Source organism: Geotrypetes seraphini, chromosome 1, assembly GCF_902459505.1.
Source record: "Geotrypetes seraphini chromosome 1, aGeoSer1.1, whole genome shotgun sequence".
NCBI classification, from domain to species: Eukaryota; Metazoa; Chordata; class Amphibia; order Gymnophiona; family Dermophiidae; genus Geotrypetes; species Geotrypetes seraphini.
The window spans coordinates 283,819,534-283,847,001 of NC_047084.1; the positions used below are offsets into that span (position 1 = coordinate 283,819,534).

Below are 27,468 nucleotides of genomic sequence, written 5' to 3' on the forward strand. Positions count from 1 at the left end.
CATAAATTGGCCCTTTCTATCTTTCTGTCCTATACTCGCATAACTGTTGAAGTTAGGACTGCTGCTTGCATGTGTAGCAACAGTCTGTTGCCGCTATTGGCATACATTTTAACCCTGTCCTTTGAATTCCCTGGCCTTTCCTCATTTCATATGGATACAGATTAACAATATAGTCATCTACCCAACATCTATCTGTGGCATTACATGGGAAAATAAAAGCAATTATTTGGTTACACTGGGTGCTAAGCACGTAAGTTTTTGTTGTTTGTTTTTAAATATTGATGTGTGTTTTCTCTGTAGTTGTGTGCTGATGAGAAATTGCTGTGCTTTAGCCTTGGTTTTCTATATTGTATCTTCTGGATATTCCAGGCCATCGAGCAACAGGTGAAAATAAAATATGACTTAGGAGGTCTTAAGCAATACTCCATCTAATGATTGGCCAGGTGTGTGTAAATTTTTTCTTATGTAAGCGACAAGCTCTAAAATTAAATTTCTGTGTGAGCAACAAGTTCTAAATACCCAAAATTTTCCAGATTTGCAAGTACAGGGCCTGGGAACAGCAGTACAACAATGATTGTCAATAAGGAAGAGAGAGAGAGAGCTTACTGAGGTTGGTTGGGACTGGCTGGGTGGAGAGAGGTACAATCCACAAAGCACTGAAGGGACACGCTGTGACAACTGCGGTCCCAAAAGCAGAGGCGAAAGACCAGCCTACCACAAAAAACAAGAGACATCCACAAAGCACACCACGTGGAGCCTGTTACTGGGCACAGGAGTGTAAAGTTCAAATTCCAAACTACATCAATGAACACTGGAGCTTAGAAACAACATGGGCCGTGTTTCGGCAAACTATGCCTTCCTCAGCCAAGCAGTACAGGCATGAGTCCTTTTCCTACAGCTCTGCCCTGCTGGGGGAGAGGGGAGCAGAAATAGAGTGGTTGGCGGGAGAGAGAGAGAGAGATTGTAAGGTATGGCTTGAGAGAGACTGGAGGGGAAGCCAGACAAACAGATAGGACTGCCTGGCAGGAAAGAGAGAGGGGCTGATGAGGGGGGGAGGGGGGCTGTTTAGGAAAGACAGACTTATGGGGACTGACTGGTAGGGAGGAGGAAGGGAAAGAGACTGGTGGAGACAGGAAGGGAGAGGAATATAGAGCTAGTGGGGACAGTCTTGGACCCGAGGCGGTGGGGAAGGGTAGTGAAGATGAACTGGGTCCCTGTACTTTTTTTGACGGTTTAATAAGGGGGTCACACAGCCAAAGGGTGGGAACCTTTGTTCTAAACTACATACTATTGACAATAGTGGGAATGCAAAGAAGGGACAAAAATATAATGATAGTGTACACTTATAGACAAAAAAAATTTACATGAAGAAAATATTTATAAGAGTACAGTGCAATAAGACTTTATTTATCACATATTTACAGTAAACTGCACCTGTGTGTTTTTACAGGCGGTTGAGCATGAAATCTGAAAATGATCAGTAAAATCTGGATTGTTGGGAGTCTATCATAGGTTAGTCATATATTAACTTTTATTCATATCTTCAAGGCTGTACATCTCAACTGAACTGCTACTTCCCCTATTGTCGGTTGGCCATTTGCATCAGCTTGAGAAGAATGTCACTGGCGGATCCATCCATCACAGTTATGTTTTTGTCTATAGAAACTTTTTTTCTTTCTTTGCTTTCATCCAAACAGCTCGAGTCCAGAGTGCAACTTTCTACAGGAAACAGCAAGAACAATGATCAATTCTAAGCCTAAATACCAAAGGTAAGAAAGATTGGTGTACTATGTCTGCCTACTCAGGATATGCATAAGGCTTTTTTCCCTTGACTTTTGGACCTTTTGTTCCTCTCATTTCATGCATTCACAAAAGTCACTTTCAACTGGTAAACCCCATAAATCCAATAAGAGCATAAAAATTGCCATACTGGGACAGACTGAAGGTCCGTCAAGTCCAGTATCCTGGTGTCAACAGTGGCCAAGCTAGATCCCAAGCAGTAAGCTGATTTTATGCTACTAACCCCAAGCCATCTCAATCATGGCCTATGGACTTCTCTTTTAGGAAATTATCCAAACTTTTTAAATCCCTGCTAAACTAACTGATTTCACCACGTTCTCGCAATGAAGTCCAGAGTATAATTACATGTTGAAGTATATGGAGAGAGAAAAGATCTTCAAGTACCAGGAAATGGAGGCTTGAGACCAAGAAAATGTGGCTGATGGATGTAGAAATATTTCCAGTTGTTTTGTGTGCCACAGGTCTATTTTAAAAATAATTTCCAAACACACCTGGATAAATAATAATAACTTTATTTTTGTATACCGCTAATACTATAACAAGTTCTAAGCTTACCTATACATGTTATGAATTTCAGAAGGAAGCTCTCTGCAGTACAATTCAAGTCTTACAGTGAGTGTTGGCAGAACGTTTGCAAAATTGTGATCATATTCCACATACCCTGGCATAGGACTAAGGTTTGTTACTGTCATGGTGTTTTTAAAACTCATCCATTTGGAGACAGTGCCCCCAAAAGATCCCTTTCAATGAGTAAATGGCTTGACCACAAAACTCCCTTTCCAAATTGCTCACTAAATTAATTGCTAAGCACTATGATCTTGCATGTACTGCTCTCAACGAAAAGGATTTTCTTGTCTAATTTTCAGAGAATTAAAAGGTTAAACTTACCCCGCCTAGTGGTGTAGCGAGGGTGAGAGGCACCTCGAGTGGTGGCACCCCTCCCCCACCCCTCACTGAAGCTTGTGCGTGCCACTTCCCTTCCCCTATACCTCTGTAATATTCCTGGTGCAAGTTGCAACCCCTCCCCCAATCTGCTGTTGCACTTGCGTGGGCTCTCCCTTTGCCACTTCCTAGGCACGGGTCCAGGAAGTGACATCAGAAGAGCTGACGCAGGCGCGATAGGTTGAGAGTTGCTGCTTGCGCCAGGAACATTACAGAGGTTCAGAGAAGGGAAGCGGAGTATGTGATAGTGGGGGGGGGGGTGCAGAGAGGAGGACAGGTGCGCCCCTATGAAGATGGTGCTTGGGGCAGACCACCCCCTCTGTCCCCCCTCCCCCTTTACTAAGCTGTGGTACAGGTAAATGCTCTTATAATTCAAATGAATGTTGGAGCATTTAGCGCTCCAGGCTGCAATAGAAATCTCTACCATGGCTTAGTAAAAGAGGGCCTTAGGCAGTCATTAGTCTAATAACTCACAGAAGATAAGATGACCATCTTATAAACTGGTCTCAAGATGTAGGTGCCTTACTGCCATGTGCTTAGCTGCAAAGCTGTATAACAGGAGCTGGGCACAAAGATTTTCTTCTAGAATTCAAGGTCAGCACTGATGCTCCTAAAATTAGGCTCCAAAACAAGGAAAACTGCAGAAACACGTACAATGATGTAGGCTAAATGTATTCTATCAAATGATTGAATGCGGTTAATAATACCACCTTAAAAACAAACCAAGGGTCCCGACACGGTCCGTGTTTCGGTTAACACGCCTTCATCAGGGGTCCCAGGTTAATAGGGGATCAAATGAGACCGTAAACAAAAAAACTATAGCCTGTGAAAAAGCAAACACTGTAGCTTTTGTTTGCGGTTTTATCTGATCCCCTATTGACCCCTGATGAAGGTTTGTTAACTGAAACACGGACCGTGTCGAGTCCCTTGGTTTGTTTTTAAGGTGGTATTATTAACCGCATTCAATCATTTGATAGAATAAATTTAGCCTGCATCATTGTATGTGTTTCTGCAGTTTTGGTTTCGCATCCTTCACTGCAGATTTTGTTGGTTCTCCCTTTTTGTTTGCCGTAAAATTAGGCTCCAACATTTATGCCAAGTCAGTGGAAGTAACTGTTGGCATCTGTTTGCCATGAAGGGCACATAACTTGTAGGATTCTATAAGTTACACACAGACCTGTATGTCCCACGCATATGTGTGCCTCCTTGAACCTAAGAAAAACAATTTTGATGCCTATGTTATTGAATTTCACCTAGCGCTTATATGTGCAAATGCCAATTTATGGTACCAATCACATACATAACTTTTATTCTATAATTTATACGCTGAATTAAAGAACGGCCCTTCAGGTATTTTTATCAAGTTCTATACACACATTACTGTAGTTTGCAGTCTTTCTTTGGAAGGATGATAGAGATTTATTATTTTTTTTTTTTTAACTTTATTCATTTCATAACTTAAAATCAAGTACAGAAAATGATGTTTAACAACTGAACATTTAAAAACACTTGAATTCTTACATCTGATTATATCATCCTAAAATATTATACCCCCCTCACTTTATATAGAATACCGAATTATTTCTTTATTTATTTTAAAAAGGAAATACTGTACTGAAATAGCTTTTCAAGCTCTTAGCAAGCAATGTCAGAAGTACTGAGGTTGGATGGCTTTCTCTTTTGTTTGAAATAGTAGGAAGGGGTGAGTGAGGGTGCATTAAAAAAAAAAAATTAACTAATCTGTAACGGCATCAAAGAGGTAATTTTTTTGACAGTATGCTTATGTGGAGAAGGCACACATCGTCATGCTCCTTTTTAAAAGGCAATATCGCCCCTATAGGTCTTTATCGGTCTACCCAAAATCTCTGTCATAAAGTTGCTCATCTGAGGGAGTAAAATGACTTCCCTGACTAGTCTGGATAATGCTGAAATTTAGATAAGACTGGATTTATTTATAACCTGCCTTTATCCAACATTGGTGATACCCAGATAGTCTGTGCTAGATCCAGGTATAGCTTGGCACTGAATATCTAGATATACATGTAAATGCTACAATCATTGTTTGAAGTTGACACTAACTGCACTGGTTAGAAACGGGGGGAGGGGGGAGGGAGTCAGAAAGCCCACTATACTACATTAGTGTTAAGTCAGTAGCTTGCCTTTAGAGGAGCTTTTTTTAAAAATACATTTGTAGTTTTAGTCCTTATTAGGTTTAAAAATTCATGATACTCTTTGAAGCACACATTTGGTGTGCTGTGGACACAGTGGCACTTGATTTTGGACAGTACCTATGTTTAAATTCAGATCTAGGCTATATGGGGCTCATAACAAAAGAAAAAAAACGTCTAAAAAGTGGCCTAAATGGCTACTTGGATGATCAAAAAGCCTGATCGTCCAAGTACCCATAATCAAAGCTGGTTTTAGACGTATCTAAAACCAACTTAGGCCTTTCCCCTGCCTCTAAACACACAGAGAGAAAAGAGGCGTTTTAGAAGAGGGGAAAGGGCGGGAGGTGGGCCGACCTAGACCTAGGCGTGCAGCAGGTATAACCAAAACATTTGACAGGTTGCCTAGTCGGCACTTATACGTTTTAACTTAGACAAACTCAAAATAGGTCTAAGTGCCAAAAAAGGGGCCGCTGAGCTGATCGTGGCTGCTGTGATCAGCTCAGCGACCCCACCAACCAGCCTACCCCCTACAGCAATGATCGTGGCAGGAGAGATGCCTCATTTCCCCTATCGTGATGCCATCACTCCTCTACCCGAACTGCCGCGACTCACGGCAGGAGAGATGCCCTATCTCTTCTGCTGCGGGTTGTGGCAGTTCGGGTAGAGGAGTGATGGCATCGCGGTAGGGGAGATGAGGCATCTCTCCTGCCGCGATACATTACCCCCCCACACACACATCGGGGCAAGAGGGAGCCCAAGCCCTCCTGCCCCGCAATCCCCAACCCCCTTGATTACGTTCAGGGCAGGAGGGAACCCAAGCCGTCCTGCCCCGCGATCTCCAACCCCCCCCCCCCCCGAGTCCGATCCGGCCAGGAGGGAGCCCAAGCCCTCCTGGCCTCTAACCCCCACCCCCTACAAGATCGGGCAGGAGGAAGCCCAACCCCTCCTGCCCGAGGCTGACCCCCTACCCCCCACTCCCACTACAATACAGGCAGGAGGGATCCTAGGCCCTCCTGCCCTCGACACAACCCCCCCAAACGACCACCCCGATCACCCCCCGCCGACCTGTGACCCCCCCCCCCCACCAGGCAGGAGGGATTCCGAGTTGGGCCCATGTGCTTTATGCCCCGCCCTTAGGAGGGGCCTAAGACTCCCGTGCCTATTCTGGTTGGCCCAGGTGCCTTAGGCCCCACCTGTGGGCGGGGTTTCAGCCGCCTGGGCCAATCCGGCCCCATTCCGGAGCCGGCTGGCCTGCCGGACGGGCGGGCTTGGCACCAGTTTGTCCGGCCAACATTTAACAGGTATGGGGAGTGGAATTGAGGGTGGGGGGGGGTCGTGGGGTCGGCAGGGGAATCGCAGGTCGGTGGAGGGGCCGATTGGGGAATCGGGGGGCGGTCGTTTGGGGGGGGTTGTGTCGAGGGCAGGAGGGCCTGGGATCCCTCCTGCCAGTATTGTAGTGGGGGGTGGGGGGTAGGGGGTCTGCCTGAGCAGCAGGGGTTGGGCTCCCTCTTGCCCCGATCTTCATTGGGGGTTCGGGGGTGCCGCGGGGCAAGAGGGCTTGGTCTCCCTCTTGCCCCGATGTCGTGGGGGGGGGGGAGTGGATTCTGTAACCAGTGTTGTTTTTGACAGACACCGGTTACAGAATCCAGCTTTTAGGCGAAGCACTGGCCATTATCAAAAAAAACCTCCTTTTGGACGTTTTTTTTTATTATGGACATTTTCCCTGCTTCTACTTTCAATGTTTAAGGTCTTAGGCCAAAAGGGGACTTAGACTTTTTTAGATTATGCCCCTCCACGTGTTTAATTTTTTTTATTTTTATTTTATAAAAACATCTTACAAAAAGTGTAACAGATTATTAATCCATAACATTCTTGAAAAGCACTTATGTACTATACATGAATACCAATGAAACAATCCCTTCTCCTTCCTTCCCCCCTTTCTGGATTTGTATGTATAATATGAAATTTTTAATATGGTAGGTATACATTACTATTAAAGTTGTTTAACATAAGAATCTAATGGACCCCAGATTCTTATAAATCTTTGTGATTCATTTATTTTTTCTGCATGCATTTTCTCATATCTGTAATACAGACATAGGGTCTCCCACCAAAACGACATATTCAACATATCCCATTGTTTCCAGTTCTTAGTAATCATTTGCAAAGCCGCATCTGTCATGATGATAAGAAGTTTATCTTTGGAACAATTTAGCGGGCTATTTTTTATAACTGAGGTAACAAACATTATAATTCCATATGATAAAGGAAATGGGACTTCCAAGAATCGAAATTATTTTATTCTATATGGACTTCCAGAATCTGAATATTAAAGGACAGTGAAATAGCACAGTTACTTACCGTAACAGGTGTTATCCAGGGACAGCAGGCATATATTCTCACATGTGGGTGACGTCATCTACGGAGCCCCGATGCGGAAGCATTTTCAAGCAAACTTGATTGAAGATTTAAAGTTTGCTCTGCTGCTCCACGCATGCGTGCCTTCCTGCTCCACTAGGGGGTGCATCCCCTCGTGGTCTCCAGTTCACTTAACTAGCCAAGAAGCCAACCTTGGGGAGGTGGGCGGGTTGTGAGAATATATGCCTGCTGTCCCTGGATAACACCTGTTACGGTAAGTAACTGTGCTTTATCCCAGGACAAGCAGGCATGATATTCTCACATGTGGGTGACCTCCAAGCTAACTGAAAAGGGATGGAGGGAAGTTGGCAATTTAAGCAAATAGATTTCGCAGTACCGATTGGCCGAACTGGCCATCGCTTCTGGACAGAGAGTCCAGACAGTAGTGGGAGGTGAAGGTATGAACCGAAGACCACGTGGCAGCCTTGCAGATTTCCTCAATGGGTGTGGACCTGAGGAACGCTACGGAGGCTGCCATCGCTCGGACTTTGTGTCCCGTTACTCGACCATGCAGCGCGAGACCAGCCTGAGCGTGGCAGAAGGAGATGCAATCGGCCAACCAGTTGGACAAGGTGCGTTTGGAAACTGGGTGGCCTAACCGGTTTGGGTCGAAGGACAGAAACAGTTGTGGGACTTTCCGGTGTGGCTGAGTGCGTTGGAGGTAAAAGGCCAACGCTCTTTTGCAGTCAAGAGTGTGGAGCGCCACTTCTCCGGGGTGAGAGTGGGGCTTGGGAAAAAACACGGGTAGGACGATGGACTGATTGAGATGGAAATCAGACACTACTTTAGGTAGGAACTTTGGATGGGTGCGGAGTACCACCTTGTCGTGATGGAATACCGTGAAGGGTGGGTCCGCTACCAGCGCTTGTAGCTCACTAACCCGCCGTGCGGACGTGAGCGCGAGTAAGAAAATTACCTTCCAAGTGAGGAATTTTGGATGGCATTTGTCTAGTGGCTCAAATGGGGGTTTCATTAGTTGAGCCAGAACCACGTTAAGGTCCCAAACCACCGGGGGGGGGGGTTGAGAGGGGGGTGGACGTTCAGCAGACCCTTCATGAAGCGAGTGACTAAGGGATGGAGCGAGAGGGCTTTCCCTTCCAGGGACTGATGAAAGGCCGCAATCGCACTGAGGTGTACTCGAATGGAGTTGGTCTTTAGGCCGGAGTGAGATAGTTGAAGTAGATAGTCAAGGACCAGGGGGACGGGGGCCGACACCGGGTCCTGGCTGTGGGAGGAGCACCAGGTTGAGAATCTGGTCCACTTTTGGGAGTAGCAGGTTCTCGTCGAGGTTTTTCTAGAGGCCTCCAATATCTCCTTGACTGATTGAGACACGGGGAGAGCAGTCAGGGGGAGAGAAACCAAGCATTCAGATGAAGAGATTGAAGATTGGGATGTAACAGTGAACCCTGACCCTGTGACAGTAGAGAGGGAAACAGAGGCAGAGGCAGTGGATCTCTGACACTGAGTTGAAGTAGAAGGGAAAACCACGGCTGGCGAGGCCAGCGAGGGGCAATCAGGATCAGGGTGGCTTGTACTGTTTTCAGGTGGACAAGCGTCCGCAGTATCAGAGGAAACGGCGGGAACGCGTACAGGAACCTTCCCTCCCAGTCGAGGAGGAAGGCGTCGGCCTCGAGCCGGTCCGGGGAGTATATCCGGGAGCAGAAGAGAGGCAGCTTGTGGTTGTGAGGGGACGCGAACAGGTCTATTTGAGGTGTCCCCCACCGTTCGAACACTCCTCGTAGGGTCTGAGAGTGTAGTGACCACTCGTGTGGCTGGAGGAGGCGGCTGAGTCTGTCCGCCAGGCAGTTTTGTTCTCCTTGTATGTACACCGCTCGGGGGAAGGTGTTGTTGGAGATTGCCCATTTCCAGAGGTGCAGGGCTTCCCGACAGAGGGGCCAAGACCCTGTCCCCCCTTGTTTGTTTACGTAGTACATCGCTACCTGGTTGTCGGTTCGGATGAGAACCACTCGGTCGCGGAGCAGATGTTGGAAGGCTACAGCTGCGAGATAGATGGCCCGAAGTTCTAGCACGTTGATGTGGCAGCGATGGTCTTGTGCTGACCACATTCCTTGGGTGCGTAGGCCGTCCAGATGGGCTCCCCAAGCGTACTCCGACGAGTCCGTGGTGAGTACCTTGCTGTGGGGTGGGGTGAGGAAGAGCAAACCTTTGGAAAGATTTGAAGAGTCGCCCCACCAGCGGAGCGATCATTGCAATGAAGGAGTCACTGTCACGGAGCGGTCGATCGGGTCCCGGTCTTGACGCCATTGAGACGCCAGGGTCCATTGAGGAATTCTCAGATGGAGGCGGGCGAAGGGTGTGACATGGACGGTGGAGGCCATGTGGCCCAGGAGGGTCATCATCTGTCGAGCTGATACCGAGGTCAGCAGGGAGATCCTTCGGCTCAGACTTACTAACGCCTCCCGGCGTGGAGGGGGGAGGAAGGAACGGAGGCGAACCGTGTCCAGCGTGGCCCCGATGAACTGTAGGGACTGCGAGGGGCGTAGTTGAGATTTTGGGAAGTTTATTTCGAACCCCAGACTTTGTAGGTAGGTAATAGTCTGTTGGGTCGCTGAGATAACCCCTTCCCTGGACGGGGCTTTGATGAGCCAGTCGTCCAGGTAGGGGAATACCTGGAGGCCCTGGGAACGTAAGGTTGCTGCTACCACCACGAGGCACTTGGTGAAGACCCGAGGTGATGATGCTAGTCCGAAGGGGAGGACTCGGTATTGTAGGTGCCAGTCCCCTACCTGGAAACGCAAGAACTTGCGGTGAGCGGGGTGCACTGGGACATGTGTGTACGCCTCCTTGAGATCGAGGGAGCAGAGCCAGTCGCCCTCGTCGATCAGGGGGTAAAGTGTCGGTAGTGAGAGCATCCGAAACTTTTCCCGTACTAGGAATTTGTTGAGGCGTCTCAAGTCTAGTATTGGGCGTAGGTCTCCCGTTTTTTTCGGTACCAGGAAGTAACGGGAGTAGAAGCCCTTCCCCCGTTGGTCGGGGGGAACCTTCTCTACTGCTCTCAGGCGAAGTAGGTCTCGAGCTCCGGAGAGGAGTAGGGATAGCTGAGTCCGGTTGGGAGGGCAATTCCTTGGGGGGTTGTCCGGGGGAATGGCTCGAAAGTTGAGAGAGTACCCTGATGAGATCACGCCAAGGACCCATGCGTCCGACGTGACTTGTTCCCAGCGAGGGTAAAAGGCTTTGAGTCGACCCCCGATGGGAAGGAGGCCTGGGACTATGGAGGAGGGGGCCCGCCCCCTTCCGCATGCCCCGTCAAAAGGACGGGGGTGGTTTAGTGGTCGCAGGCGGTTGGGACTTGGGCATGGCCCTGTGGTGGGCTTGCGGACGCCTGGGTGGGGGCCGCGAGAAAGCAGGGGTGGACTTTTGTAGGTAGCGGCGCGGAGGGGCCCTATACGGCCTGGCCACTGGCGGTTTGGGCTTTTGCCGGACAAGGGAGGCAAACGAGCGTTCATGTTCGGAGAGGCGTTTTGTAGCCGCCTCGATAGTGTCATCGAACAATTCCTTTCCCACGCAGGGGAGGTTAGCCAACCGGTCCTGTAAGTTGGGGTCCATGTCGACCAGGCGCAGCCAAGCTAGTCGGCGCATGGCGATAGCGAAGGCTGCTTCTCTGGAGGAGAGTTCGAAGCCATCGTAGGCCGCGTGGAATAGATGAAGGCGCAGGTTGGAGAGGGACTCTAAAAGCAGGCCGAACGTTCCTTGCCGGGAGGCCGGTAGATCAGTCTCAAAGGCTCTCAATAGTCCAATGAGGTGTTTGAGGTAGGATGTGAAGGTGAAAGTGTAGCTTTGCACCCTAGAGGCCATCATTGCGTTTTGGTATAGTCTCCTGCCGAACTTGTCCAGGGTTCGGCCTTCTCGGCCTGGGGGGACCGCTGCTGAGACCCGGGACGGGTGAGCCTTTTTCAAGGAGGATTCTACTAGCAGCGATTGGTGGGAGAGCTGTGGTTGCTCGAATCCCGGGTAAGGTACTGTGCGGTACTTGGCCTCCATTTTGGAGGGTACGGCCGTGACCATGTAGGGGGTCTCCAGGTTCCTGAAGAAGGCCTGTTGGAGTACCGGGTTAGGTGGTAAGCGAAGGGACTCTCTGGGCAGTGATGGCATATCCAGCTCCGCCAGGTACTCCTTAGAGTATCTGGAGTCGGACTGGAGGTCTAAGTCCAATGCGTGGCCCATGTCTTGGACAAAGCGAGTGAAGGATGGACGGGATGCCCCCGGGGCCCCGTGCGGGGTCGGGGAACGAGACCTTCGTCGGGTGGAGAAGGATAGGGAGGCTTCCCTCGAGTATCGAGGTTCATGTTCCGATCCATGCTCCGAGACTGGGGAAGCACTGTGAGAGTGTTCCGGGGTTGTCGATCTTCGGCGTCTCGAGGGGCCCCTCGGAGACGATGCCGGAGTTAGGGGTACCGATCGATATCGGATCGGTGACCTCGATCCGGACTCCCTCGGAGAATACGTCCGAGGGGGAGTTCGGAGGATGCGCGGGTTGGAGAGTGATAACTCAGCCACCCTTAGTGGTCCCATACGAGGTGTGGGCGAACGGCCTCGTAGAGTTGGTGAACCTCGGGCCTTCTTGGAGGTACGGCGGTTCGAGGTTTCTGTCGTTTTAGCCCGACGTTTTGCCCCTCGGCGGTCTGCGGAGGGGGAACGTCTCGGGCGCCTCGGCGAGGAGTCTGAGGAGGATGGGATGCGGCGAGGATTGCGCACCTTTCCTCGAGGTTGATCGGTGCGAGGCTCAGGCTGGTCTGGCACGTTCGAGGTCGAGGCCGATTGAAACTGGGCCATTGCAGTGGACAGCTCCGATGTGATCATCGCCCGGAGTAGGTCCTGGAAGACGGGCACGGACAGCATCGAAGGCATGTCCACTGCCTCGGTGCACTCCACCTGGGGCGACCTCGTATCAGAGTATTCCCGTGTGGTGGAGGCATGGCCCGAAGGCTTGGAGGGCTTAGTCGCTGTAAGCATGGGGCTTCCGCCATGCGTCGACGTTGTCCCCGAGGTTGGCTTCTTCGCTGTTACAGAACCTGAAGAGGGAAGAGGGGACTTACCCGGGGCCGAGGCTTTCTGTTGTCCCGAGGACTTCGGGGTCGAGTCTCGAGGTGATGCCGAGGTATCAGGGGCCGAGGTCAAGGCCGGGGCCGAGACCGGGGCCGACCTCGAGGCCGCGGTGGAGGGTTGGTCCGGAGTGAAGAGATCCGCCATGCGGGCTTTTCTTCGGCGGAGGGCCCTGTTTTGGAAAATAGCGCACTGGGGGCAGGAGTCGGTTGGTTGAGCTGCCCCCAGACAGAGGATGCACCGGCGATGCGGATCTGTGAGGGAAAGAAGCCGCTCGCACCGGGTGCACTTTTTAAAGCCGGTCAAAGGCCGGGACATTAAATCGAAAGTGGCCGCGGCTCGATTAGCCACGCGGCCACGGGGACCCGGAAGCCTCCAGGTCGTCGAAAACGAAGCAGGAATCAAGTAAAGTTGTAAAGAATTCGCGCACAGCGACTTAATCGAGAAAAAACAAGAAAAAATCGCGGTGCTAGAAGGCAGTTGGGGCAGAGCCTGAGAAACACGGTTTCTAGGCTCGCGGAAAATTTTGAACTGGAGACCACGAGGGGATGCACCCCCTAGTGGAGCAGGAAGGCACGCATGCGTGGAGCAGCAGAGCAAACTTTAAATCTTCAATCAAGTTTGCTTGAAAATGCTTCCGCATCGGGGCTCCGTAGATGACGTCACCCCACATGTGAGAATATCATGCCTGCTTGTCCTGGGATAACTAGGCTATATGAACAGCCACAATTATAGCTGTATTATTGGCTTGAGCGTAAAGTAGGAAGAGCTCTCCAGTTGGTTATGCCCTTATTTTGCACATGTTAAGCCTCATTCTCAAAACATTTATTGAATGTGCACTAATAACTGGATCCGAGTTATTTACAAATGATAATATACATATAATACTTCAGGCTGTAGACTGTACTTTACAGAAACATGTACGAGACGGTGCCTTCTCCTTAGAGCTTATAATCAAGGCCAAAAGAGAGATTTTGAGACGCACAAGAGTTACAAGGACATGGTCAAGGTAGGGAAAGTCTGTCGTAGGGACTATAGCTGTGCTTAATTGAGGAAAGGTATCTATTTATTGGGTAAAGCTGCAGGAATTGATGCATCTTAAGAGTTCATTCAACTTTGATTAATTTATAAATTACTGTTCTACCCACCCCTTACTTAAAAGTTAAAATGAACTTCAATGACATACCCTTAGCTTACAAAATTATAAAATCTAACTGTAGATTCTGGATCACCACCCTTCAGATAGTTCCAATATGCATGCAATCTCTTAATAATCTTGTTTAAAAAATGGAAAATTTGGGGACAGTCCACTTCTTCCTTTAAAATTTAAAAGGTAATTGACTTTTAAATTTTTCCCAGTTGATGTAAATATTTGTACTATTAATAGGGTCTGATCTTCAAAGGTTTGTGATACGACACCTGAATAAGTGCCAGCGAGACATCTGTTGCCAAAGCTCAGGTAGAGAAGGAGATTATTTGTGAGTTCTCATTCAGTACATTTGATATAATACCCTTAAGTACCAACAATTAATGACTTAAAAAGACTTGTGGCTCCATTTCCTGTTGAGTGGAGATACAACGCGGATGAGTGTCCGCATTTGATTGATATAACTCCAGCTGTTTGAGATAAGTACTTTAATTTATTCTTACTTCGTGGGGTAGATTGTTTCTGCCCTACGTTTCATTTTATTATAGATTGAACCATTTTATAAGTGGTCGTTCCAACTGGAAGTTATAGTGACTTTTTTAGTATTAAGTTTTGCCCAATGACATTTTTACCCACGGACATTTTCACTTGTTTTTTGCTTTTTTGATTTTGTTTTTTATATTTTGTTATCATTGTGGACACTCTCTCATATTCACATCAAGGGTATTCAACATAAAGACTCACTTACCTTTTATCACTATCGTCATTTGGACAGTGACAGTGATTTGGACTATTTTGTGGTTTCTATTTATTGGTTTGATTTAGTTTTTTGATTTTTGATTTTTTAGTTCTCTTATTTTTTTCATTTAGGATTTTGGGGTGTGTTCTTTTTTGAACGGGGTTTTTTCTTTAACTTCCCTGCTCACTTATATTGTTTCCTGCTGTTACTTCTTCGGTTATGCACATGCACTTGATTGATTCACCAGCTTATCAACATATTATATAAAAGTACGATGATGTACGGGGCAGGATTTATTTAGATCTCGGTCTAAGTGTTTATCACTTAATAAATACCTGCCTGGGGCTATTGATCACCACGAGGGAAAATTAAGCCCGTACTGAGTATTGCTCTGTGGTTTGTACTATTATTTTTGGCCTTATTTAAAGATCTAGTTGGTGATGCATGATTCATGCCGTCGAAGATTCAGATTATGGTGACCATATAAGACATTACCAATTTTTTGAACTAGGATATTGTAACGCCATCTTTTATTGCAATTTGGCAAAAGAACCCCTAAGTTTGTTGTAAATTGAAGAAGTCACCAAGAATGGAATGCAGTGGGCAACAGCTGGAACAAAAGGTTTTTGGTCACTGTGAAATTAGCACAGAGCTGTGTTAAATTGTTTTGAATGATGTCTTGAGGCTGAACTGTACAGAATGCATTCCGCTTGAAACTACCGTATGAACCCCTTGCCAAAATGTGGTCAATGTAGGGTCCTTCAATAAACTGTTTCCTGTAATTTAAGGTTCTACCCTTTAGTTCCATCTGTGTCACACCACACTCCATTTCTGGTGTTCAATTTGTGTTGCCCATTCCCTCTTGTTTTATCTGCATTTTAAAATTGAAGAAGTAAGTATAATTAAGTCTGAGTAGTCATCTTTTAAGTTCCCATGTTATTCAGAATAAATCTCACTGCTTGGCTTCTGTTTGAAAGTTGTGGAAGGAGTATTTATATATTACCATCATTACAGCAGATCCCGGGAGCAGCACATCTTCCACCCATGGTGCATGGCTTTCCTCCAGATTCACAAGGTGATGGCAAGTAGTTCTCTTCTATGCATCTCACCGTTTCAGAAGTGCCAAAGTAACAGCCTACTTCTTCTCCACAGCAAATACTAGGGCCGAAGCACCTGCCTCTGTTCCCAGGACCACAGGGTATACACTGAAGAGAAAAATTTGTTAAAAAAAAGAAAAGTCTGAGTAAGTGCAGCAAAATCCCTCATGCCACTGGTTATAAAATCTGCAGGCTGAGCTCATGGCCCCTGTGTACAGTGCTAAAGGAAAGCTCGGGAATGCTAGGCCTGCTGGTTCAAGTACTTCAGATGCAAAGTATGGGAAATTCTATGGATCTAATCACATAGGACTAGATTCAATAAATGGAACTGGGATGAGCCACGTTGAACTAATAGTTTGTAAAGGATGCTCTGCATGCTCTTTAGCGACTGCTAGCTTACTGCGCATTTATGTGTGCCAAAAGCTGGTGCCAACTGATGGCGATTAGGCATGCAAGTACAGGTATTCTGGAACAGTGTTTCTCAACTCGGTCCTGGAGTCCCCCCTTCCCAGGCAGTTTTTCAGGATAAATACATTGAATTTGCCTAAACTTGATTTGCATACACTGCCTCCATTACATGCAAATTTCTTTCATGCGTATTAATTGTGGACATCCTGAAAATCTGACTGGCAAGGGGGGACTCCAGGACCGAGTTGAGAAACACTGTTCTAGAACATTATACCTAACTTCATGGGAAATGCCTTGGCTCGCCCATGCTTCTATGCCAATGCCCTCTTCAGAGTTGCACACTATGAAATTTAGGCGTGTATGTTATAGAATAGGATTCACATGAAACTCCTTAGTTACTACTAAAGTGTTTAATTCCAATAATTGATAGCACCTAATTGACTGATTAGTTTACATGCAGATCTGGAATCCATTAAAACATAGAAACATGATGGTAGATAAAGGCCAAATGGCCCAACCAGTTGGCTTATCCACAGCATCTACTACCTCTTCTTCTCCCTAAGAGATCCCATGTGCCTGGCCCACACTTTCTTAAATTCAGACAGTCTATCTCCACCACCTCTAGTGGGAGACAATTCAATTCATCTACCACCCTTTCTGTAAAAAAAATATTTCCTTAGATTACTCTGGAGCCTATCACATCTTTTTTTTTTTTTTTTTTAAATTATTTATTTATAAACTTTCAAATATAATCAACTTGTACAGAAAGCAAGATCCAACAAATAAAAAAAGAACATCCAACATAATATATACATTCCAAACAAGAAAATAAATTCTATCTTAAATCTCGCTCAAGTCCTCATATAAGATCCAAGATTAAATTAAACGGAATTTAAAGTAATCAGTTAAAAAAAGAAAAACAGTTATAGGTTGAAACTGTGGTAGGCAGTCTATTTGTCATGAGCTTTCTCCAGCCTTGACAGAGACAGGAATGTTGTCAGTTGTGAGGGTTCAAAGAAAACAAATTTATGCGACTTATAATGAACGATACATTTGCAAGGGTATCAAAGAAAAAAGGTAGCTCCCATGACAGTAATTGCTGGTCTTAGCAATAAAAATTCTTTTCTGCGCCTCTGTGTGTCCCTGGCCAAATCAGGAAACATTTGAAACTTTTAATCCCAAAAATTCTTTATGTTTATTTTTAAAGTATAACTTCAATAACCATGTTTTATCCAAAGTAAGAGCAACTGAGAGAAGCAAAGTGGCCGGAGTGGCTACTTCCCTATCTGAAGACTCTAATAAGGCAGATATATCCAATGGTTCTTGAATCACTTCTTGATTCGCTTCTTGAGGGTTCTTTTGATCACTAGTATCTTTAACAGGCAAATAATAAGCCTGTGTAAACGGTGGAATAGAAGACTCAGGAATTTCAAGTATTTCCACTAAATAATGTCTCTAGGAGTTGTTGTAGAAATCTTAGGAAAATTAATTAATCTAAGATTATTATTTCTTGAAAAAATTTCAAGTGATTCAAGCTTTCTTCTTAAATTTGTGTTGTCCTTAATTAGAGCCGAAGCCTATCACATCTTAACTTCATCCTATGCCTTCTCATTCTGGAACTTCCTTCCAAATGAAAGAAACTTGCTTCATGCACTTCTATGCCACACAGAGATGTTTAAATACCTACCATATCTCCCCTCTCCTGCCTTTCCTTCAAAGTATACACATTGAGATCTTTAAGTATGTCCCCATATGCCTTATGACAAAGACCACTGACCATTTTAGTAGCCTTCCTCTGGACAGAATCCATCATCTTTATCTTTTTTGAAGGTGTGGTCTCCAGAATTGTACACAGTATTCTAAATGAGAACTCATACAGGGACATCAATACCTCCTTTTACCTACTGGCCATACCTCTCCCTATGCACCCAAGCATCCTTCTAGCCTTTGCTGTCACCTTTTCAACCTGTTTGGTCACCATAATATCATCACATGCTATCACACCCAAGTCCCACTCATCTTTTGTGCACAAAAGTTCTTCACCCCTAAACTGTATTATTCCCCTTCAGTTTTTGCAGCCCAAGTGCATGACCTTGCATTTCTTAGCATTAAATCTTAGCTGCCAATTTTCAGACTATTCCTCAAGCTTCCCTAGGTCCTTCCTCATTCACAACATCAGGGATGTCTACTCTATTGCAGATTTGGTATCATCCACAAAGAGGCAAATCTTACCTGATTGCCTTCAGTAAAATCGCTTACATAAATGTTAACAAGAACATGCCAAAGAACTGACCCTTGGAGCACACCACTGGTAACATCTCTTTCCTCAAAGCAATCTTGATTGAACATTACCCTCTGTTGCCTTCCATTCAACCAATTCCTGACCCAGTCCATCAATTTGGGGTGAGTTTATTTATTAGATACCTGTATAGAACACTGTCAAAGGCTTTGCTAAAATCTAAATACATCACATCTAGCACACGCCCTCTATCCAATTCTTAATTTGTCTGGCAAGACCTGCCTCTAGTGAATCCCTGTTGCATTGAGTCCTGTAATCCACTGAATTCTAGATTCACTATTGTCTGATTCAAAACATTTTCATTAATTTACTTGCCACAGAAGTCAGACTTGCTGGCCTGTATTTCCCTACTTCCTTACTTTCATTTTTGTGGAGAAGGACCACATCTGCCCTTCTCTTTTCCTCCGGTACCACTCCTACCTCTAGAAAAGCATGCAACAGGTCAGCCAGCGGAGCCGCCAGAACTTCCCTAAGTTCCTTCCGTAACCTCAGATGTACACCACCTTTGCACCCACCTGCTTCACCTTCTCTCCTAGAGCAACAAAGTCATTTTTGATTCTGCTAGGTACCCTTCCAAACATATCATTAGTGCCAGCTTGAATGAGCAGCAGCAGATAAGTCATATAAGGCTTGATGAGTCTCGGCAAGCTCCCCTTAACATCTTGGATTTTGGCAGCAGGCAAATAGCATACATCCCAGTACAACATGTGTGGTCTGCAGATGGATGCCTCTGTACCTCTCAAAAGGGAATTGCCAACCACCATTACTTTATGCCTCCTAGTAGTCATGGATCCTACAACTTATTTTGAGCTTTAGTCCTTCCTTTCCCTGGGATGCTATCATCTCCTTTACTTCCAGGGCTGTATACTGGTTCCTCAGTTCAAGAGTAGGTGGAGTCACATTATCAGTTCTGCAGTGTCTTATAATCTGAGTCCAGCTGTCCTCCCTCTGCTGGAAATATGATGCATCATGAAGCATTTCATTGATGTATCTCTCATTTTCACAGATGCTGCTCATTCTTGAAACATCCTTCATGAAGGATTCAAGCTGAAGACAGATTGCACACAGAACCACTCCTTCTGCTTTGGTAACATGATGTTTTCCAGCCATTTTGTAGCTACAGAAGTACTCACATCTTTTCCCAAGTTTGAGTGCCAGCAGATAAGATATTCCAATGGAGTTTTTCTTCCCCTTGCACAAATCCTCATTCAGCTCCTCTTCAGGAAAGGAGCAGTCGAGGGCCTTGCTGACATCTGGGCAACCTATACAATCTCAGTGCCTTGGAGAGCAGCAAATTTATCCAGGTAACTTTAGCTATTCCAGTCTTTGCAACAGAAATTCTTCCACTTTGGAAAGATGAGCATAAAAATTCCCATAGTTGACTTAGTACCAGATCCCCACCTCCAATGGCTTCTACCAAAACCTCAACTTCTTTCCTATCACTAGATCCCAAAGGCTGCATCATTCTGTGGTAGTTTTTCCAACATGTGTGAGATTTTGTGGAAATATGTACTTTGGGAAAACTGAAGATGGTTCTGCCTCTTGTTCATTACACCATACTCCAGGCTACTGGTTTAATATTTTCTGGTGACTGCAGGGGAGAAGGTGATATTTAATAGATCTGGCTGGAATGTTGGTAGCTAAAAAAATAAGAATAACCTTCCTAAATTAATTTTCATGCATAGCATCAAATATACAAGGACTGGTTAGTGGTTGAAGTGTATCAAAACTCTAAACACACCTCCAAAACTGCCGTGTTTCAGATTTCGTATGACAACTGAGTGTTGCTCCTCAATATTTCTTAGCAGTATTTCCCTTTGATTCATGAGAAATTGCTCTACACATCCAGGAAGGGGGGGGGGGGGGTAAATTACTGTATATTATTTGTTGGAATAGAGTGCCGTATATTATATTACTTGATTGTTCATCTGTTTGCACCATGTATTTGACTTCAAAAATGAATAAAGAATTTTAAAAAATAAATATTTCTTATCTCTGTCAGTTCATACATTCCTTTAAGATAGCAGCATACTAAATTAGCAAAATTCATCTTAGATTCCTGCTGTTGACTAGAAATCTCTTATTTCAGTATTAATCCTCAGGTCAATAATAATCAATTAAAAAGAGAATACTTTCCACTTTATTTTAATTTAGGAAGCATCTCCCAAATTGTTTTCTTCCCTTTAACTTTTTTTTGTGGGAGGGTCACTGTTGCATGTTCAGTAGCATGTATCTTTAGTTTTCATCACTAAGAACAGAAGACCTGAAGTGTGTTTAATTTTCTTGAAACAGCCTGGTTTCAAACTTTGCTGCAATTTTTATTCTATAGGTGTGGTATATCAAATGTTAAATAAAAACAAATAATGAACCGAGTTTGGAAGGCACTTTAAGAAAAGAGAAATCCAATTGCTGAGAATTTCCTGAAGGTCTTTTCCTAGCCCCATGTGAATGAAAACATGACTATGCTGTCAAAACAGGTTGACTTCCAGAATACACATTTAGCAATGGCCTTAGAAAAAATTGCCTCACAAATGAAGTCTCTAAAAAAAAAAAACCCACTCCCCTTGGTTCTCTCCAAGAAAATGGTGTAAATGTTGCTTAAACAAAGACAAGCTCAATTGTAGGATACATAGCAATCTGCCACCAGACTTAAACAGTACCCAACCCCACCTCCAAATAATTCTTAGGTTGGCTTTCACAAAAGTATACTGCCAAGCAGCGCATGCAAGGATGCGCTGCCCATAGGAATAGAAAATAGAACTGGCTGCTTGGCATTTAGCGTGCAGTGCTCAGGAGCGCTTCCTTGTAATGCACTGGACAGGAAGCTGGAAATGCAAGCAAGCAGCTATTTAAAATAGTAGTTTAGTACAATCTCCAGAAAAAAAAAATAGCCATCCTAGTCATAATTGACCAGCAGTGATTTTGCCACATGCTTTGCTAACATGCTTTCGCCAAGCTTCCTACCACCTAATGAGGAAAATACTTCCTCATCCCCCCCCACCCCACCACCACATACACACATACATATATATCTGGGACTCATTCAGCCACAACAAAGTCAAAGAGTAGATAACATTGAATGGGATTATTTATCCTATCGTTTCGGTTATTAAAATCCTAGGTGTCCTTTTGGATCGCAACTTGTCTTTTGAATCACAAATTAACACTTTAATCAAGAAAAGTTATTTCATGTTATGGAAACTTCAGACAATTACATCCTATTTCAATTTTTCATGCTTTCAGACTTCTGGCACAATCATTGATTTTAAGTTTATTAGACTATTGTAAGGTCATTGATCTAGCTTTACCTAAAAAGAACTTAAACAGATTGCAGCTTATTCAGAATACAGCAGTGCGCTTGATCTTTAATTTGAAAAAAAAATTGATCATGTGATTAAATATTATCAGATACTTCATTGGCTCCCAGTTGAAGCAAGGATATTCTTTTAAATGGCTTGTTTTTCTTATAAAACATTGTATGGTATCCCAACCTATCTTGTTGACCACTTTAAATTTCCAAATAGAAAATCATCATTGTGTAAAAATACTATATTTTCATTTCTAACAATTAAAGATTCTTTTTATAAGCGCTATTTTCAGAGAGTCTTAGCTTATCCAGCAGCATGCTGGGATAAGAGTTTTAGTAAGTTGGCATCAGGTTCTAGTTCTTATCAGGATTTTAGAAAGAAGTTGAAGATAAATTTTCTAAGTGATCTTATAATTCACTGTCTGCACAGTTTTCTTGATTCTTGTAAACCGCTTAGAACTGCGGTATATAAGTAGAATGTTATGTTATGAGGCTCTCAAATAGATCTACAGCCATATATCATGGCTCCATGTTCTATTTCAAGTTTAGGTTTTAAGTTTATTCGATGTTTATATACTGCCTATCAAGGTTATCTAAGTGATATTACAATCTGGTACTCATCTGTCTATCCACTAAGAAATGGTTACAAATTATGCATTATCACCCAAATTCTGTATATGGCTCCTAAAATTGTGCACCTACATTGGTGTGCAAAGCCAATATACATGCAAAACTTAATTGATTGGGCTACTTGGCACTGATAATTGGCAATTAACACTTTTGTAATCAACACTAATTGAACCTAATTAAATGTTACATGCACAACTTGGAAAGTGTGATTCTATAAAGCATGCACCAGTTGCAGTGTGCAAACAAACTTGAAAAAGAGACATGACCAGGAACAGATTGGGAGCATTCCTAAAAGTTAGGCACATTTTTATAAATACACCTGATGAGCACATAATTTAGGTGCAGGCCATTAGGCCTGGTTTTAGCTGGCCTAAATGCCTGTGCCTAAGTTATGCATAGCACACCAGCACTAAGCACGGTTCTATAACATGTACATTCACCTTGCAGAATAGTAATAATAATAATAATAACTTTATCCTTCTATACACTAAAAAGAGCTGGACATTCAACGAAATACAATAATACAGTAAAAAAAATACAAATATTTGTAAAATAGAATTTCAATAATAAAACTCACTAAGTAATAAACTTATCGAACAAGTGGTCTTAATTAATTTCCGAAAACTGCAATAGGATAACATAGCTTGCTGAATACATTTACCTAACCAAGATTGTTGCCTACCAGCTTGAAATGCTAGGGTCCTATCTGAGAAGGTCTTATATCTACGCCCATTCATTTTTGGATAAGCAAATAAGTAGAAGTTTCTAGTTTCTCTTGATGGTCTATGCAACACAAAATGAGGAAAAAGGTAAGCTGGAGACAATCCCGATATCAGCTTAAAGCAGATACAGAAAAATTTGAATAATACTCTTGCCTCCAAAGGCAGCCAATGAAGTAAACGAAAATATAGACTAATATGGTCGTTCTTTTTTTAAACCAAAAATCAATTGAACAGCTGTATTCTGAATTATCCTTAATTTCCTTAGAATTTTTTTGGGTGCTCCTAAATAGATGATGTTACAATAGTCTAAAATAGATAAAACTAATGCCTGCACCAATAGTCTGAACAATAAAGAATCAAAATATTTTTTTATGGTTCTTAATTTCTACATTTTTGTACCACTAAGCATTTTTGTACCACTAAGTTCGTGTGTTCTACTAGTGTTAAATGTCAGTCTAGTGTAATAAACACTGTTCTAGGTAGTGTCTTTTTTTTTAAGGTGCCATATATAGAAAATGGTCCTTCTTTAAATAGTTCTACTAGATGCTTTCACTTTTATTTTCTTGAGTAAGACCATTTGCATTCATCTATCCTCATTTAGGGCCCTACGACGTATACAAAACTGAAACAGAAGAAAAAAAAAATCTTCATCCAAATTATATAAGTAAGGCATTTTCCTTATTTTATTTTTCAGTTTATTTTATAAATTCCTGCACCATCTACCATTCTGGGCGGCTTACAATTCACATACATAAGAACAAACAAATGAAATGCACATCATCAAAATAATGACACAACACTGATATGCTCAAAAATCCAACTCTTTGACATTAGGATGTGTTTCTTTGCGCATGCTAATTCCATTAGTGTGCACTAAGCTTAAGTTAAAAGGCCCTCTAGTAAATAATGGCAGAAAAAGACTAGTTGACCTTCCAGTCTGTCCAGTTGTTGTTATCCATTCCTCTAAGGCAGTGGTTCTCAACCCTGTCCTGGGGACCCCCAGCCAGTTGGGTTTTCAAGATATCCCTAATGAATATGCATGAGAGAGATTTACATACCTGTCACTTCCATTATATGCAAATCTCTCTCATGCATATTCATTAGGGATATCTTGAAAACCCGACTGGCTGGGGGGTCCACAGGATAGGGTTGAGAACCACTGCTCTAAGGCCTGATGTACTACCACTTATCCAAAGCAATTTCTCCTAGTTTGTTCTCACTGTGCAACTTTTCTCTCTTCCCATTTCTGACTACAAAGCTTTGTAATAATTCAGGTCCTCTTTATAAAATGTGGCCTTTACACGCCCTTACATCGTATTTTTCCTGTGCACTAAGGCCATTTTTAGTGGAGTCATAAAGTGGCTGATTTTTCTTTGCTTTTCTTTTTAATGGCCATGCGCTATTGCCATTAGCACATAGCCATTAAAAAAAAAAACATGAGCACTTACCACCACCCATTTTTATAGGCAGTAAGGCAATGATTCTGTAAGAGGCACCTGCCATGGCAGGGACCTAGAAAACGGTCACCTGCCACATGTTGATCATAGGCAGGCACTGATTACAGAATTGCAGCTACTAAGGACCCTAGGTGCTATAATATAGGCCAGGTTTTTACAGGCCTACATTTCTGATGCCTAGGGTCCTTGTAGAATCATGGCCAGTGGTGCCTAGTGATGCCAAAGTCCAGTGCCACCCCTAAACGTGCCCACTTCTGGGCTTTGGCACCACTAGGTGCCATGGACTCAGGCATCGGTCCCGGAGGCTGCCTAGTGACACCTAACTTTTTAAAATTAGTTTTTAATGGTGTGACCAATTATTGCACCACTTAAAACCAATTAAAACCGGGAGTAGGTTCACATCAGCATCATGGGTCACATTGTAATTCAGGGACTAGGGGGAGTACACATTGTAGTTCTGGGTCTGCAGAGAGCACAAAAAATGCTAAAGGTATTCAAGTAGCTCAAACGGGAATATCTCGACTGAGATGTAACAAAAATACAACATGGAGGGCTATGTACGTCAACGCACACAGTTTGGGAAACAAGATCCTGGAATTGGAAACAGAAATAAGGAATGCCGACCTGGATGTGGTGGCGATATCCGAGACCTGGCTCACAGACTCCCACGGGTGGGACATGGTCATACCGGGTTACAATTTGCTTCGCCGGGACAGGGAGGGCAGAATGGGAGGAGGAGTAGCATTATATACTAAAGATGACATTAAGGTCACAAGAATCACAGATGTCCAATACACTGGGGAATCCCTTTGGGTTAATATGGCCAGAGGGAAGGACAAATGCCTGTATCTTGGCATAATCTACAGACCCCCAAGACAAAAGGATGACCTGGATCTAGAAATTATGGGAGATATAGAAAATATCACCTTGCGTGGGGACACAGTATTGTTAGGTGACTTCAACATGCCTGATGTGGATTGGGATACACTTACCTCTGCTTCCGGCAGCAGCAGGAGGTTATTAAACTCTATGAAGGGAGCTGGTCTCAGGCAACTGGTGTTGGACCCAACAAGGGGTCAGGCAATTCTGGACCTTTTACTTACCAATGGAGAAAGTGTCACAGAGGTCTCGGTGGGCGACACTTTGGCCTCCGGTGACCACAACATGGTATGGTTCAATCTTAAGAAAGGTTTCACTAAAACTACCACACTGACCAAGGTCCTCAATTTCAGGGACACAAACTTCCAAGACATGGGTTCCTTTGTCCACCAGGTGCTACATAGCCAAGCGGAAACCGATAGCGTGAAAGAAATGTGGTCAACTTTGAAAGCCACCATACAAGAAGCAACAAACCGCTATGTTAAATTAATAAGTAAACGGCGAAGGAACAATAAGCCTCAGTGGTTCACTGCAGAGATCTCTGACCTCATCAAGGAGAAGAAAAAAAGCATTCATCTCTTACAAACAATCGTGGAAACAGGACTCTAGAGCAGACTACCCGACCAAGTCAAAGGCCGTCAAAACAGCTGTCAGGGAGGCTAAATTCCACATGGAGGAATCTCTAGCAAAGAACATCAAGAAGGGAGATAAATCCTTCTTCAGATATATCAGTGACAGAAGTAAAAACTCAGGCTGGATTGTACGTCTTAAGAAACCAGACGGAGGCTATGTGGAAAAGGATTCTGAAAAAGCACAGCTGCTAAATGAATACTTCTGCTCAGTATTCACCAGAGAAGCACCGGGGCTTGGCCCTCAGCTAAAGACAAGGGTTGACTCAATTGACCCATTTAGTAACTTCAAGTTTACGCCCAGCAGTGTCTACGATGAGCTGTCAAAACTCAAGGTTAACAAGGCAATGGGGCCTGACAACCTACACCCCAGGGTGCTTAGGGAGTTGAGTGAGGTCTTGGCGGAGCCACTGTCCGCACTCTTCAACTTCTCCCTCAGTACAGGCAGCATCCCGTTGGACTGAAAGACGGCTAACGTCATTCCACTCCACAAGAAAGGCTCCAAGATGGAGACGGCAAACTACAGACTGGTGATTCTCACTTCAATAGTGATCAAACTAATGGAAACTCTAATCAAACACCAATTGGATACGATCCTAGATGAGGAGAATCTACGGGATCCCCATCAACACGGATTTACTAAGGGGAGATCATGCCAATCCAACCTAATCAGCTTCTTTGACTGGGTGACGGGGAAGCTGGATGTTGGGGAGTCCCTGGATTTCGTATACCTGGACTTCAGCAAAGCATTCAATAGCGTACCACACCGCAGGTTACTAAGAAAGATGAGTTCTATGGGATTGGGCGATACATTGACAAAATGGGTTGGGAACTGTCTTGGAGGTAGGCTTCAGAGGGTGGTGGTGAAAGGCACTCCCTCAGAAATGACGGAGGTGATCAGTGGGGTGCCGCAGGGCTCGGTCCTGGGACCGATCCTATTCAACATCTTTATAAGTGACTTAGCAGAAGGGCTGCGAGGTAAAATGACATTATTTGCCGATGACGCCAAATTGGGCAATGTTGTGGGTATTAACACAACGGATGAAGATTCAATGCCGTACAACATGATGCACGACCTGCTCCTCCTGGAGCGCTGGTCTAGGAACTGGCAACTCAGCTTCAATGCCAAAAAATGCAAAGTTATGTACCTGGGCGGCCATAACCCATGTAAGACTTACATCCTTAATGGCAAGATCCTAACAAGAACGGTAGCAGAACGAGACTTAGGGGTGATCGTCAGTGAGGACATGAAAGCTGCCAATCAAGTGGAGCAAGCTTCATCCAAGGCAAGACAAATCATAGGTTGCATACGGAGGGGTTTCGTCAGCCGTAAGCCGTAAGTCATTATGCCATTGTATAAATCAATGGTGAGGCCCCACCTGGAATACTGTGTGCAATTCTGGAGGCCGCATTATCGCAAGGATGTGCTGAGACTGGAATCGGTCCAGAGAATGACCACCCGGATGGTCTCGGGACTCAAGGATCTCCCGTACGAAGAAAGGCTGGATAAATTACAGCTATACTCGCTCGAGGAGCGCAGAGAGAGGGGTGACATGATCGAGACATTCAAGTATCTCACGGGCCGCATCGAGATGGAAGAAGATATCTTCTTCTTCAAGGGTCCAGCGGCAACAAGGGGGTATCCGTGAAAAATTAGGGGCGGAAAACTGCATGGGGACACCAGGAAATTCTTTTTCACTGAAAGGGTGGTTGATCGCTGGAATAGTCTTCCACTTCAGGTTATTGAGGCCAGCAAGTGTGC

General features: G+C 44.5%; 1 protein-coding gene across 1 annotated transcript in view; it reads right to left on the bottom strand.

Annotated features, from left to right (window-relative positions):
• Positions 1 to 1,579: 1,579 nt before the first annotated feature.
• AVP (arginine vasopressin) overlaps positions 1,580 to 27,468 on the bottom strand; it is a 32,722-nt gene continuing 6,833 nt past the window's right edge. The window contains exons 2-3 of the mRNA XM_033935616.1: positions 15,282 to 15,483; positions 1,580 to 1,719 (exon numbers count right to left, since the gene is read on the bottom strand). Of these exons, the coding sequence (XP_033791507.1) occupies positions 1,580 to 1,719; positions 15,282 to 15,483 (342 nt within the window). The remainder of the gene's footprint in view (positions 1,720 to 15,281; positions 15,484 to 27,468) is intronic.